Source organism: Phoxinus phoxinus (genome assembly GCF_949152265.1).
Source record: "Phoxinus phoxinus genome assembly, chromosome: 13".
NCBI lineage: Eukaryota > Metazoa > Chordata > Actinopteri > Cypriniformes > Leuciscidae > Phoxinus > Phoxinus phoxinus.
Window position 1 is genome coordinate 23,180,214 of NC_136888.1, and position 15,899 is coordinate 23,196,112.

General features: G+C 37.7%; 1 protein-coding gene across 3 annotated transcripts in view; it reads right to left on the minus strand.

Annotated features, from left to right (window-relative positions):
• Nucleotides 1–1,289: 1,289 nt before the first annotated feature.
• The window catches only part of htr1d (5-hydroxytryptamine (serotonin) receptor 1D, G protein-coupled), a 31,982-nt gene continuing 17,372 nt past the window's right edge, over nt 1,290–15,899 (minus strand). The window contains exons 1-2 of one of the 3 annotated variants that reach the window (XM_079632932.1): nt 3,764–3,910; nt 1,296–3,599 (exon numbers count right to left, since the gene is read on the minus strand). In XM_079632932.1, the coding sequence (XP_079489058.1) occupies nt 1,802–2,962 (1,161 nt within the window). In that variant the 5' untranslated portion in view covers nt 2,963–3,599; nt 3,764–3,910 and the 3' untranslated portion in view covers nt 1,296–1,801. Of the gene's footprint in view, nt 3,600–3,763; nt 3,911–15,899 lie in introns of those variants that run through there. The other 2 variants (XM_079632931.1, XM_079632933.1) reach the window with 2 other exon arrangements.

Consider the following 15,899-nt stretch of genomic DNA (forward strand, 5'->3'; position numbering starts at 1 on the left):
GAATGATAATGAGCCTAAAAGATCTATTTTATGGGGTGTAACCTAATCCTTGCTGTGTGGATGAGTGAGAGGGAGCTCTATCTCTTGATATAAAGACTATGAATATACAGACAATCTATCTCAACCAAATAGCCGAGCACAGCTTTACCCCGCACTCTCAAATGCTGTTTGAGAGCCTGCAGACAGCACGTTCCAGGGATATGCCTCATTATTCCTGTCTGACTCAGGTCTAAAGTCTCTCATTGCCGTGTTTTCTTATCAAAAAAACCTTTTGAACCAACACAGCTGACCTTCATCATAAGAAAGAGTGATGGAGGGCAAAGTTTGCCAATTTCCTGGATGCCATTATTCATATACCACTGCAGTCAGAGGTGCTTCACTTTCCACAAGTTGCATTATTAGGATATTTGACAAGATAAGGACCTTCACACCAAATAAATAAATAAAATATATGATGCTGTGATAATGACAGCATGGCGAATGTAGTACGTCCACATTCAGATTCATACTATGGAACATCCTTTTTTTAGAGGCCGTGAAGTAATTACTTATTCAAATTAAGTACTTATACTTAATACGCAGCCAAATATATTGTTCATCCTTTGCTGATGTTAGCAAGGAAGGCCATTATCAAAAAAATGGGTTGGGGATAGCCCTCCATTATATAGGGATTGGCTAGCTATGATAAAGTACCTTATATCTTTAGAAAAAAAATGGATTCTATTTTATGGCCAAACACATGTTATTTAATAAAATGTGGAAAGAACCATTGAAGTCTCTTGGGATAATTGAAGATTCCAGCACGTACCCATAATGGGACAATAGTATAATTTTTTATACCCCTGTTCATTTGGTTATATATACAGTACATACATGATGCATATTGGATATTTGTGTGTTCCTTATTGTTTTCGTCCATTGTGTTATGATAAACATATTGTATCTCCTTTTTATAATCATTATTATAATTTGGTTTGAGTTTGTTTTAAGGCTTGTGTTCAACACACTGGTTCTTGTTTTTTTGATGTGGACATTGTTCAAATATCAATAAAAAAAAAGATTTGCTGCAAAAGTCGCACCTTGTGTCAAAACACATCAAGTATATCCAGAATTTGAACGTTTGATCATTATATGGTTTTCTTCTGCTGCTTCATGTCCTGAAATGAGCCATGCAGCCTGAAGCCTGTTTTTCATCTTCATGATCATCAAACCCCTCAAACTCTGACATCAAAATGGAGGGAAGGAGAGAACTGAAAACAAACTTCTTTCAGACAAAAATACAAAACCACAAAACTTAAAGCTTTTTTAATCTTATATAATGAACATTTTTATTTAGGGAGTCTATGCTAATGTTCATATACTTCTGCACGGTCCTCAGGGGACCCATATATGCGTTCCTATGGGAACAGCAACCATAATTTATTTGTATTCTTTTTAAATAGAATCTTTCATATTAATTTCACTCTGTTTCTGTTAAATAAGGCAGTTTATAGACAGTTATTGGTTACAGAGACAGTAGAACGTTGCTCTCTAGCGAAGGATTTGTAATCTTAGCATGCATTCATAAACTACGAGGAAGCATCAACAATATGGCAAGATATTTTACAAGCTATCTCATGAGAACAGTAATCTACATCGACCAGACACTGTATGCGCGTTTAGGAGCTCACAGAAAAACAAACGGCAGGGTACGCAGGGGTCCTCAACAGCATATGAACAATGAAAGCTCACAGGATTCAGATATTTTCCGCAGAAATCCTCTAATTAAGCCATGAATGTGTCAAAACAGGACAGGAGAACATCAATAGCATTTTTTGAACTTAATGAGTTTGTGGAAGGCTTGCTTGAAGTCATCATTGAAGACAGTGTAGATGACTGGATTGATGAGCGAGTTGAGGTACCCTAGCCAGGTGAACACATCAAAGAGCACAGGATCAAACCAGCAGTCTTTACAGACCCCCATCACCAGCGTAAACACGAAGAACGGGAGCCAGCACACTATAAACGCACCCAGGATAATCCCAAGAGTTTTGGTGGCCTTCTTCTCCCGAGCGGCACAAAGACGCTTTCTTTCCAGTACGCTGTCAGCCAGCTTCACTTTCACACTGTTCGTGAAAAGAGGAGACCCCCCTCCCCCTCCTCCACCACCTCCTCCTCCTCCACCTCCTCCAGGATGAAGATGTCCCTCCTGATTTGATGTGGAATTCAGCGAGCAGAGAGAGGAGCCCGCTGAGTTCTGGATGAGCTGAGCAGCGGTGAACCGCTTTCCACTGGTCGCTGGTGTTTTAAATATCCTGGAGCGAGCCGCCACGTAGATACGCCCGTAGAGTATCATCAAGAGGATCGTGGGCACGTAAAAGGCGCCAAATGTGGAATAAAGTGTGTAGGAGATCTGGTCAGTGTTGACCATGCACTCTGTGAGCTCCTCGTGTGCCTTAGCCTGCCGCCAGAATAGAGGAGGCAACGAGATCGAGACGGAGATCACCCACACTACGCCGATCATCAGCGCCGCTCGTCGCATGGTGCGCCGTTTCGAGTATTCCAGGGCGTCGGTGATGGCCCAGTATCGATCCAACGCGATCACGCACAGGTGCAAGATGGAAGCCGTGCAGAACGTTATGTCAGATGATAGCCAGATATCGCACACGATCTGACCCAGAGTCCAAGTCTTACTGACCGTGTACAAAATGCTGATCGGCATGACTAAAATGGACACCAGGAGGTCAGTCACTGCGAGAGAGCCGATCAGGAAGTTGGCAGGGGTGTGAAGCTTGCGTGTGAGGAAAATGGTTGCGATCACAAAAGCGTTGGACAGAGCAGTGGCCAAAGTGACGATTGCTAGCATGGCAGAGATGGAGATCTGAAGGCCGAGGAGCGTAGCGTCGTCCCCGGACTCCAGGGCTGTGGGACTGACCGTAGCATTGATGAGGAAGGACTCATCTGAGCTGTTGAACAGATCCATGTTGCATGGTTCACCAGCGCTTCATATCATCTATGCATGATTCTTACCATAAATGATCAATTATTCCATGAAAACCTCTTGAGGTGAAAGAGTAATTTAGTTTGCTGGTTTGAGATATTGGTGATGCTTTGCCTTTGTGAAGGTCATGGCTGATAAATGTGAGCAGTAATTCATGGTTGAAGATACTGTGACTGTTTCTAATGCTTTTTTTTGTGGAATATGTTGACACACACAGAAAGTTAAATGCCACAGAACAAACAAGAAACCGGTATTACCCTTTGTGCACAACTTTGAGTTATAAAAAATATTCCTTTAGCCCTTAAATCACTGCTCATTATTTTCTTTATTGTCCCTCATTCTGCCATAAAAACTGGAGATCCAACAATTTCGGCTCTTATGAACTGCTGGAAGACGTTTTAATTTATTCTCCTGTTGGTCTGCAAAAGCTCTGTTGTTTCAGACATACGGATCAGAATATTCCTTCATTCCCTGTATATCCAGTGATGGCTGCAAATGGTTTAGAGAGAGGTGATTTTGCAGTTTCCCAGAACACCAAAAGCTGTAAAGAGTTCTCGTTTTAAATATTGGCCACGTGAAGGTGCCAGTCCAGAAGAAAGGACGTAATCCAGGTGAAGATCTGGAATAGAGAAAAAGAAAAGAGATAATTAAGAGTGAGAACTTTAGAAAACTGTTCATGATTTTAGTCTCTACACACGCAATAGTTGAACGTTTAAGATGCACCTGTGGAACTATACTGAGAAAATTCATTTTAATAATGCAAATTAGGCTCTCATTACTTACATTAGCAGGTAAAACTTCATACAAAATGATTTGGGTAATGTTTTTTCTTGAACCCCAACATTTTCCTGGAAACATGTTTTAAAAAGTGAATTTATTGTCTTAGAGTTTCATTTATAATTAAAATAACTGTATAATTCACAGCTATTATTTGCAAAAATGTCTTTGTTAAACCGTTTTATTTATATATGTGAAAATACATAATGCATGATATTTTAAAATAATGTAAAAATAAAAATTAAATAATACATGCAAATATAATTTATTTAAAATAAGAGAACTGAGAAAGCAGAAAGAGCTCTTGTAGATTAGAGCTGTCGAACATTCATGAATCAGAAGATCAATGTTCTATTTATTGTAGTATTGTTTTTTTGTTTTTTTATTTAGTTATTTATTTAAATTAGTGCAGAGTAGTTAGCTAGCAGCTGGAAGAGCTATTTCGATTTCTAGAGCTCTTAATCTTCCTACACACTATTTTGCAGGATTACAGGATAAAGCCTAAAGTGCTTGAAAATATTAAAACGTTAGATTTTTATTCTTGCAAAGCCAAACTCACATAATAAAATCAATTGTCCGTGCACAAATCAAGATACTTGCTCTCCTGCTTAAGATGCAAATGAAATGCATTATTTTTCCAATATCATCATTAAAAAAAATGTTTTATTTAATTTATGGAGTAAATTTTTTCGCCATTAACATATTTCTTTACCCTGGGCTCTGCTTTTCAGACTCAAGCTTTGATTGATGAGTATCTAGAGTATTGTGCCTCGAGGGGAAACCTGCTGCCAGCATAGAGCTTCCAGAGTTGCTGTGTCTGACTAACAACGTGTCGTGACACCTGGAAGCATTCTGGTTTTGGCCTGGTGAAAAGAGGAAGAAGAAAAAACCCCGCAGAGCTCACACACACATCAGTCACATCACCTGCCAACATCTTCACTTAAACATTAGCGGTCCTCGATCTGCAGCAGAGCACGCTCACATTTCCTGTTCTTCATAGTTAGATGCATGCATATATATATATATATACATACATATCTGAATATTTATAGAAATCCCTCTTGCAAATCATTTCAAAACATGTCATGGCTCCGTACATGTCAAACTAGGTGGAAAAGATAATTGTGGTGCAATTTATATTCTATGTGATGCTGTTTAGGGCCAAGCACTCAGAATTGAAATTGAAATTATGCAAAGAAAACATGTCCACTGCCCCTTATGTATAAAACATGCCATTTCCATACTTTTAATTGAAGGGATAAAGGTCATACATCCCAATAGGACCCGACACTTTTTCTGGTAAAAGGTGTTGGTGTACCTAGTAGCCAGGATGAACACAAAGCATCTCAGCGATGATGCTGCAGGTTGACCCAATAAATAGCACATGTATGAATTCTGGGTTCAGTGCAAACTCAGTCAACAGCATTTGTGGCAAACCGTAAACATTACCGGTATATATACCATTGTTCAAAAGTTTGGGGTTGGTATAGTATTTTTTTTTTTTTTTCGCTTAGGCTCACCAGGGCTGCATTTATTTTATCAAGCATACAGTAAAAGCAGTAATATTGTGAAATATTATTAATTAAAAGGAAAAACTGTGATGTGTACTATGATTCGTATTCAGTGTCACATGTCAACAAAGTCATCACTGTTGAAAACATAGTCAATATTTTTGTGGAAATGCATTTTTCAGGATACTTTGAATAGAAAGGTTGAAAGAACAGAGTTTATGTGGAATAGAAATCTTTTGTAATTTTAAATGTCTTTACGTAACACAAAAGTATTACGGTAACACTTTAGAATACCGTTCCGTCATTAATCAATAACACAGGAACAAATGAGAACAAACAACTAACTAACAAAAAATGTGCTTAATTGAATGAGGTAGTTCACTATTAGCTAATCGATAACTATTTTTTGGACTACGAACTCTTTCCTCTTTTTTCATTTTTTGAAAAAAATGCCAGCCAGTGCCAGCATCATTGTAACCTCAAAGTTTACAATGACTTCAGTCATTACAAGGTAGTTATCGTGCTTTTCACTGATACAAATAATTAGTAATTCCTTTAGAAGGAAAGAGTAACACTTACATGATCTTCTTTTAGAATGAATTAAAGTAGTTCGGTCACACTTTAGTTTAGGGTCCAATCTCTCTATTAACTAACTATTAATTCTGACTTTTGCCTCAATAAACTCCTAATATCTGCTTATTAATAGTTAGCAAGGTAGTTTATGTGTTGGGTAGGATTAAGGGATGTAGAATATGGTCATGCAGTGCTTATAAGGCATTGATTATAATAAACAGCAAATATCCTAGTAATATGCATGCTAATAAGCAACTAGTTAATAGTGAGAATTAAACTCTAAACTAAAGGGTTACAAGTAGTTCTTAGAGTCCTCTGGGAGGAATGAAAAAATTGCAGGTACTGATTAGCTAATGAACTACTTCGTTCAACTAAGCGCTACTTACTAATTTGTTAATCAGAATTTCTTGTTAGTTAATAGCAGTTACTAGAATATTAATACTGCGTTACTCATTTTGTTACTATATTATTCATTAATGATGGAACAGTTTTCTAAAGTGTTACATTCATTTCTTTAAAATGAAATCTTACTGACCCCAAGCTTTTGAAATCTGAAACATGGCCCACATATTGTGAGAATTGTGCAAAGACTAAATGTGAGTTTCAGATGTTAAAGGGGATTTAATATCTACAAACTAAAGAACAGAATGTAGTGTTTTTGTTGTGGCTTGTATCTCTGTAAAACAGTGTCATCATTAGCATATACTTCATGTGAGACGGCAGAAAACAACAGCGGATTATCTCCACACCAGCAGATCCAACGGGCTGCACGCTAATGAGGCCAACCCGAGGGTATTACCATGCTCCAAATGTTGGCCCAACATTTTCTCCACTTTTGCTTGGTTCTGTGTAATTGGTGAAAGTCAGAATAACAAAATTATTTGGGTCCCAGGTCAATATATTTTAGGAAGGAGACTTTGAGACCGTCAGGTTAATTGAAAAAATGCTCAGACAACACAAAATGTGTTGCCACCTATTGTCAGACTCAGTACTGACCGAATGCTCACACAAAATCAAACGCACACAACAGTATAAAATGCCTTTGACAAATACAAGTTGACAATAACAAAATACAATTTTGACTTGACGGCAGAGAAAGGAAGTACAATTAATTACTTGAGGTCTACCTTGGACAAACTTGATAATTCAATCTTACAGTAACATAGAAATAAAACAATATATTGACTTCTTATCACACAATGTGAATTTGTGAAGTTTTTTTCTATATAAATTACAATGGAAGTCAATGGGTGGGGTCCAATGCTGTTTTAAACCACACTTTCACGGTATGAACAAATGTAGTTGAAACTGTTCAAAATATCTTTTGTTTTTGTTCTGCAATAGAACAAAAGTCGTCCTGCCTTGGAACGACATGGGGGTGAGTAAATGGTAACAGAATTTTCATTTTTGGGTGAACTGTCTTTTTAATTGCAAAAATAGGCTAACGAAAGCACACAGTTCAAGAACTATTGAACACTTTATTTCGATTGTACACTTTAGGTATTCTACTAATAACTATAAGTAACTTTGCAACTTGTCAACTAACCCTCAATAGAGTATTAGTAGACCGTCTGCTTAAAGGTATAGTTCACACAAAAATGAAAATAGTCATAATTTACTCACCCTCAAGTTATATAAGCTATATAAATGTGTTTGTTCTGCTGAACACAAAGGAGGATATTCTGGAGAATGTTTGTAACCAAACAGTTGATAAGCCCCATATTTCCCCCCCTACTTTTGAAGTCAATGGTACCCCACAACTGTTTGGTTACCGACATTCTTCAAAATATCGTACTTTGTGTTCAGCAGAACAAACAAATTTATACAGGTCTGGAACAACTTGAGCGTGAGTAAATGATTTCTGAGTAAATGATGAGTAAATTTTCATTTCTGTCAGGACCACTATCGTCAAATACGATTGACAATTAGCATACAGTTAGGATTGGCGGTGTGGTTCTGTTCTGGGCAAGAACTCCCTGCGCATCCATGCAGCCTAGCATGGACAAGAGCAGGGAGAACAGCGATAACCCCCCCTTAGGATAAACAGAACAGAAACAACTTGAATGTATTGCAGATATCATTAATTAATTTTAATGACATCATAATTAGAGAATTTTAGTCTGATTCAGGGGTAATCAGAATGCCAAAATCCTGACTGACGAGAGGAGGAGCTGGGGATGGAGGAGGGTAATGAGCCCCTGAGAAACGTGATAGCTGCTGATAATACTGAAGGAGCTTATATGTGATAGGCGTCGTATTCCTACAGGTAGACGTGGATCAGCTGATGCAAGCTTGACTAACGTGACCTGCCAGAACTGACGCTACGCTTCATTTTTTGGTGAATTATCCCTTTAATATCTGCTAACAGTTTATTTTGTGTTCCCTAACATTCAGTAACTTTGCAAAGTGTCAACTTATTCTACTAACCGAACCCTAACACCTAACCTGGCCTAACCGAACAGTCCACTAACAGTCTACTAATACTATAATGAGAGTTAGTTGACATGTAGTTGCAAAGTTACTTAGTAGAATGTCTAAAGTGGACCACCAAAATAAAGCGTAACCAAGTAAAGTATTAAAGTCTAAAGCCTCGTTTTCCACCGCAGGAACTTTCCCCAGGAACTAGGGACTTTGGGGTGGTATGTTTCCACCACAGGAACCAGGGTCTAAATGAAGTTCCAGGTAAATAGTCCCCCCTCAGAAAGTCCCTGCTTGCGAGGTAGTACTTTTTCAAAGTTTAGGAAATTTCAGAGATGGGACTTGGGCGCTGAATATGCTGATTGGTTGAGTTAATGCCACATTTTGATTGGTTGACTCAACGCAGCATTTTATTTCAACCACCATTTTTTTTAAATCTGTTGTGGTGCGTGCAGTAACAGTTTGCTATTTGAATCAACAATGGAGTTAAAAAAATACGACTGATGGACCGACGATGAGGTTCAGGCCTTATTAAGCTTAAAATTCAGAGGATGAAAAACTGTAAAGTAGCGTCCAGTCCTACGTCACCGGATTCATTTCCCTAATATTCATTGTACTTTAGACCGCAGTGAAAACGCAGCAACAGGGAAAAAAGTTCCTGGGACAAATTGTTCCAGGTAATTTCAGTGTAAACACGGCATAAACTATATGATGCTAATAAAAAGCTCAGAACAAATACAGTTATAGTGCTAGTTAATGGAATAATATAATTGTTTGTCTGTGAGTGGAAAATGTTTCACGGATGTGGGTAAAATTTTATTTCTTTTTTTACACTCAATTTGTCTGCCAGTGGTTATAAAACGAAACAGACTGCAGCCATGGTAACAGAGCAGATCTTGATATTATTGAATTACGTGTTTGTTTGTTTATTTGTGTGTGTGTGTGGCATATCCTTCTGTGTCAGTACTCATGATCCGTGTAACAAATAACTTTAACTCAAACTCCACTGACGGATAACAATCTCTCACTTAAAGTTTTCATGTCCTGAGTTTGGCTGGAGTATAAGTCTTGCTTTCAGCTCCATTTGTAATACGTCAAGTCTTCCAATAACTTTTTTTGTTGTGACAGGCTGATGGACCAGGGACCATTTAGTCAATGTGACATATTACTTCTAACAACTTTTTGTTTTGAAGGTTTAGAAGTAAAGGCCCTTGTCCACCCTTTTCAATTACAGCTGCAGATAGCAATCCAACATGACTCAAATAACAGATTGTCTCTGGAAAAAAAGAGCCAATCCATTCCACAATCTCCAGAAAAAAATGTTTAACAAAACGATCCAAGTTGGAAATTCATTTGATAAAAGAAAAATTAATCATTTTTTTAGCAGCAATTTATGTGCAGCAGAAAACCATGAATATTTAAATAATATATGTTCATTTTAACCTTTACATTTTCTTTAATCAATTACAATGTATTATAATAATAATAAAAAATCGAACTTAATGAAGTGATACATTGCTACAGTTTCTGATCCTTCATAACAGATCATGGCTCCAATTTGAATGACTTAAAAAGACCCATGACCTCAATATCAGCTTTCATAAGTGAGCAGAGCTGAGGTCTTGAAATCTCTTCAACATGCATTTATTCGGAGCATGTTTCATTGGACGCAATGCGACTCTAATGCATATACTATACATGTTTTCTGTCTTCTTAGATGTGTAGGAGGAACACTGGAGTTAACAAAAACCATTGTGCCTCTACCACTCTGGATGATTCATCAGGTAAGTACCATAAGTTCACACTTCTATTAAGAAGCACCTTTTGTGGGCATGTGATAACCGTAGGAGGTTGTGATGTACTTCTGGAAGGTACATTCAAAGTTGCTTTAAAACTTCTGAATTTGGGGACTTTTTCTGTACCCTCTGTTGAGGCAGATGTGATCTGAGGAGATTTAGGATGTACCTTACTGAGTTAAAATTCTAAGGGCCAGATTAACTAGCTTACGCCAACGCAACCGCTCTTTTGGCATTAAAAAACTACTTTCAGGATTTATTAAAGAGACGTGAGTGAAATATTAGCACTGAAAAGCCGTGGACACGCAGGGTTATTTTATCAGCTGACCTTATTACATATGCATTTGTTGGAGTTTCCCTTTCAGACGCAAAATTTATGGGAGGAGAGTATTTAAATGAATCATAGGTGATTTACTAAGGTTTGTGCAAGTCAATTTACTGGTATTTGGTACATTATATAATGGACAAAGAAATGCATGTCTTAAACCAGACACTAATTTGCGCTGCTCTTGGTAGATTGCTTTGGTCATTATGGAAATGATTCGGCTGCGTCTGTGTTCTTTAATTTGCACGTCGTCAGTAGATCACACGCAGACCTTACCACTCACATCTGTGCTTTTATGGGATTGCAGTCTCATGCTAATTTGCCCTGTTTAGTAAATCTGGCCCTAAGACACTTCCTAAACGTCAAAAACACAGTGTTTTTTCTTTTTTCTTTGTAAATCAAGCTGTTGTGGGCACGACTGTGGCCTGAGGGCAGAGGGACTGCCATTGTCAGTTCAATGAGGTGAGTTGGTTGGCAAGTAGTGCAAAGACTGCGTTAAAGGGTAACATGTCAGCAGAACCACATCTGTATGACTTCATTACATACAGTATCAACTGAGAAAACATTAAGAAAGAAAAACATTCTTTGGAGGCAGAACTCAGGCAGAGTCTGCAAGATTTTTTTGTTTTTGAAAGAAGTCTCTTATGCAAGAATTCAAAAATACAGTAAAAACTGTAATATTGTTGAATATTATTACATTTTAAAATAATTGTTTTCTATCTATTCAGCATCATTACTCCAGTTTTCAGTGTCACATGATCCTTCAGAAATCATTCTAATGCCGATTTGGTGCTCAATAAATAGTTCTTATTATTTCAGTGTTATTATATCAATGTTGAAAAAAAGTCATACTGCTTCATATTTTTGTGAATATTCATAATCCGTGAATATTTTTGTCAGGCTTATTTGATGAATAGAAAGTTCAAAAGAACAGCATTGATTTGAAATTGAATTAATTTCTTCAGTCAATTTTTACTGGCCCCAAACTTTTGAAGTGTAAATATGTTTTGTCACACAGAGATGTTCAAGGATGTCTATATAGACATTAAATGCAAAAGCAAGTGTGAGGTCTAAATGTGGCTCATGGGTAAATTGCTACCCAAGACTTTGTCCTGCATCCCCAAGGTGACTATGTCCTAAACTCGTCATTGTAAGTATTTTGTGCTATACTTTTTCATTTCTTACAAGTTATAATCAGGTCAAATCTTCACACTTCTGCAAGGACACACGTCTTTTCTTTCTTCCTTTTTTTGTGAAAAAATCTATTTTAATAGCAGTTGCTTTTGTGTTAAAGCCTTTGCCCAGGACATAATTGTAAATTTGAAATGTAAATGTCTGTCTCAAACAAGTAGGTCAAAAATTGTAATACAAATCTACCCCAACTGAGAGCTTCTCTGACCTTTCTCTTCTCCTGTCAGGTCTGATAAGTGTTACATTTGTACCAAAAAAACACTGGAAAAAAATTGGTGCGAAGTATGCCGCCAGGCTTTACATGTCTCTTTGATACCATTTGACCTCCTCCATTGCTGCCTTTCATCATCTCCTCCCACTCTTGCCCTTGCTGTTGTGTTTGGCTTTGACTTCAAGAAGTTTTGAACAGTGATGAGTGGACAAGTGGCATTATTCAGGACTTTGATGTGGGTAAAAGCCTATTGATGTAGAAAAAAGTACGACTGGAGACTTGAATTAAACAGCCAGAGCTTCTTGTAAGTTACTATAATCCTTAGAGCTGCAAGGCCAATAAAGGCCGCGATACACTCACAGTGAAGTTCTTTTTTGTTTATCTTTTTTACTTCGGAGTAAATAGAAGTTTGAAATATCTGAGCAGCGGTATATTGCTAGTAAACATCTCGAGGCCACCCACGCTGAGAGCGGTTAGAAAACAACAGTTAAGAAAGCATCTGATCATAGAGATGTGGATATGCACTTCGGCACTCCAGTCACATCATGTGTATTTATACAACGGATTGCTTTAAAGCAAGCAGCTTTACAGTAATAAACATAAAAAACTGTGTCAGTGTCACTTTCAATTAGAAGTACAACTTCATTTTTACTATAAAGCAGCTCTCCAATGTGCTCATGTTGTTACTTGCTTCTGACCTTGACAGACTAAACAGAGAAAATGAACCAGAGAAGATTTCCACATCAAAGAAGGCGGAGCCTCAGAGCACACCAACCTATTATGTAATCACCATGGACCAATGGTAGTTTGGCGATATTAAATCTCGCGATATTAAAATGTGACGAGATTTCTCATCGAAGTGAAAAGCTGTCCCGCGATATCGCTATGATGGAGCATGAGGGTGAATTACATTACATTCACCACTGTCGTTTTTGTTTTTATATATGGAAATAGAAAACATTTAATTCAGTTGGATAATGGCCGCTTCAATTGTAAATATTGTAAACGTCTGCTCATCCAGCACATGCTGCAGAGTCGCACACAGTGCAGAAGGAATCACAGTTCACTGATCACGTGACTAAAGTAAGGCGGGATGACTGAAAAGACCATGGCGGAGGAACCATTGCTTAACAGAGCCTAACTGCACCCACACACCGGACGCGAATAGCGCGTCAGGCGCGAGTGATTTCAATGTTAAGTCAATGCAAAGACGCGTTACACGCATTTACTCATCCTCATGTCTTTCCAAACCTGCATGACTTTCTGTCTTCTGTATAACACAAAAGCAGATATTTTGAAAAACGATGGGGTAAAGACAAATTTGACCCAAAAAATAAAGAAGGAAAGAAAAAAACATATTATTTTATTTTATATTTTATTTTGTGTAGACGTAGGGGTAACTAAATTATGACAGAATGTTCTCTTTAAATAAAAATGATATAAAATCACTTTTTTGCACATTATTTGTTGCTGAAAATAAAATAATTTTTACATAAAAAAAAAAAAAACATTAAAAAAATGTATTATTGAAAACATTGGCAGACAAGTGCAAATATAAACTACCAGCAGAAAAAATGACTGTTGATCCCTGTAAGGTAATGAATATGGTGAAAACACAAATCAAAACCAGATGGCAGCAATCAAATTGCGGTCTGGTATTGTAATTGACACACAAGCACAGAGACTACACTGTCAACCTCCATCTCTGCATTTGTGTATGGAGCCATTCAAATGGATTTTTCAGTTCTAGTTGTCTTCGCCGAATGATTATGATTCCAGCAAGCAAAAAGCACCAAGAACCAGTTCAATAGGCAAGGCAAGGCAAGGCAAGGCAAGTTTATTTATATAGCACATTTCATACACAGTGGTAATTCAAAGTGCTTTACATAGAAGAAATAAAAATAAAAATAATTACATAGATAATAAAAGAAATAAGAATAATTAAAACAGTTTAGAAAATAAAATACAGTGCAAACAGTCGGACGAACAGTGGCACAGTGCTCATTCAGTAAATGCAAAGCTAAACAGTGGTAATTCAAAGTGCTTTACATAGAAGAAATTAAAATAATCAAAAGAAATAAGAATAATTAAAACCGTGTCTGAGATGGAAGTGATTGAGCAGGTTTGCGGTGCCACTGGACCTACAATCCAGGGACGTCCTCTGCTGGGGTGGTGTACCACACCAGTAATGCCCCACTGGGCCCCCACAGAGCACGTTTCACTTTTGCTGTTTTAAACAAACAGCGAACCTCTATACTCTCCGTAGTATAGATAATCTTCACTCGCCTCGTCGGAGTGAAGCTCTCCCGTTCCCCTTCAAAATCTCTTCCAATCAGACAGCCCTGATAATTAATAATCACCCCTATCTGAGATGGAAGCGATTGAGCAGGTTTGCGGTGCCACTGGACCTAATCCAGGGACGTCCTCTGCTGGGGTGGTGTACCACACCAGTATTGCCCCACTGGGCCCCCACAGAGCACGTTTCACTTTTGCTGTTTTAAACAAACAGCGAACCTCTATACTCTCCATAGTATAGATAATCTTCACTCGCCTCGTCGGAGTGAAGCTCTCCCGTTCCCCTTCAAAATCTCTTCCAATCAGACAGCCCTAAAAATTAATAAAATCTTCCTGAATCACAGTTTGGAAAATAAAAAAATAAAATAAAATACAGTGCAAACAGTCGGACGTATTTTATATCGACCGGTAGCTATTATAGATCTTTCTTTTAAAAGGATCTTCTTACGACTTACATGCATCAACTTTCTTTTCTCTTTCAATCGTCTTACCATCTATCAACTTTCTATTCTCTTTCAATCTTCTTACGACTTGCCATGTATCAACTTTCTTTTCTCTTTCAATCTTCTTACCATCTATCAACTTTCTATTCTCTTTCAATCTTCTTACGACTTGCCATCTATCAACTTTCTATTCTCTTTCAATCTTCTTACGACTTGCCATCTATCAACTTCCTTTTCTCTTTCAATCTTCTTACGACTTGCCATCTATCAACTTCCTTTTCTCTTTCAATCTTCTTACGACTTCCCTGTATCAACTTTCTATTCTCTTTCAATCTTCTTTAATTCTTTAATTCTTTAATTCTATCAACTTTCTATTCTCTTTCAATCTTCTTACGACTTCCCTGTATCAACTTTCTTTTCTCTTTCATTTACTTGCACATTCTTTTCACTTTCCTTAGCCCAGCATTCACATTCTTAGCTCTTTCTCAGACTAAAACTTTAATATCGAACAGTGGCACAATGCTCATTCAGTAAATGCAAAGCTAAACAGATGTGTTTTGAGTCTGGATTTGAATGTGGCTACTGTAGGAGCACACCTGATCTCTTCTGGAAGCTGGTTCCAGCTGCGGCTGGCATAATAGCTAAAAGCGGACTCTCCTTGCTTTGAGTGAACCCTTGGTATTTCTAGTTGATGTGATCCTAATGATCTGAGTGATCTGTTGGGTTTATATTCAGTGAGCATATCTGCAATGTATTTAGGACCTAGGCCATTAAATGATTTATATACCAGTAATAATACTTTAAAATCAATCCTAAATGTGACTGGAAGCCAGTGTAAAGACCTGAGGACTGGTGTGATGTGTTCAAATTTTCTGGTTCTGCTTAGGATCCTGGCGGCAGCGTTCTGTACGAGCTGCAACTGTCTTATGGTCTTTTTGGGAAGGCCAGTAAGGAGTCCATTACAATAATCCACCCTGCTGGTGATGAAAGCATGCACAAGTTTTTCTAAGTCCTGACTGGAAACAAAGCATCTAATTCTTGCAATATTTTTCAGATGATAGTATGCTGATTTAGTTATTGCTTTGACATGACTACTGAAGCTAAGGTCTGACTCTAGAGCCACACCAAGATTCCTGACTTGATTTTTAGTTGTTTGACCTCTAGAGTGGAGGTATGCGTTCACCTTGAGAACTTCATCTTTGTTTCCAAACGCAATGACTTCAGTTTTGTCTTTGTTTAACTGAAGAAAGTTTTGGCACATCCAGCTGTTTACTTCATCAATGCATTGGAATAGGGAGTCAATGGGGCTGTAATCGTTAGGCGATAGGGCTAAGTAGATCTGTGTGTCGTCTGCATAGCTGTGGTAAGAGATTTGGTTC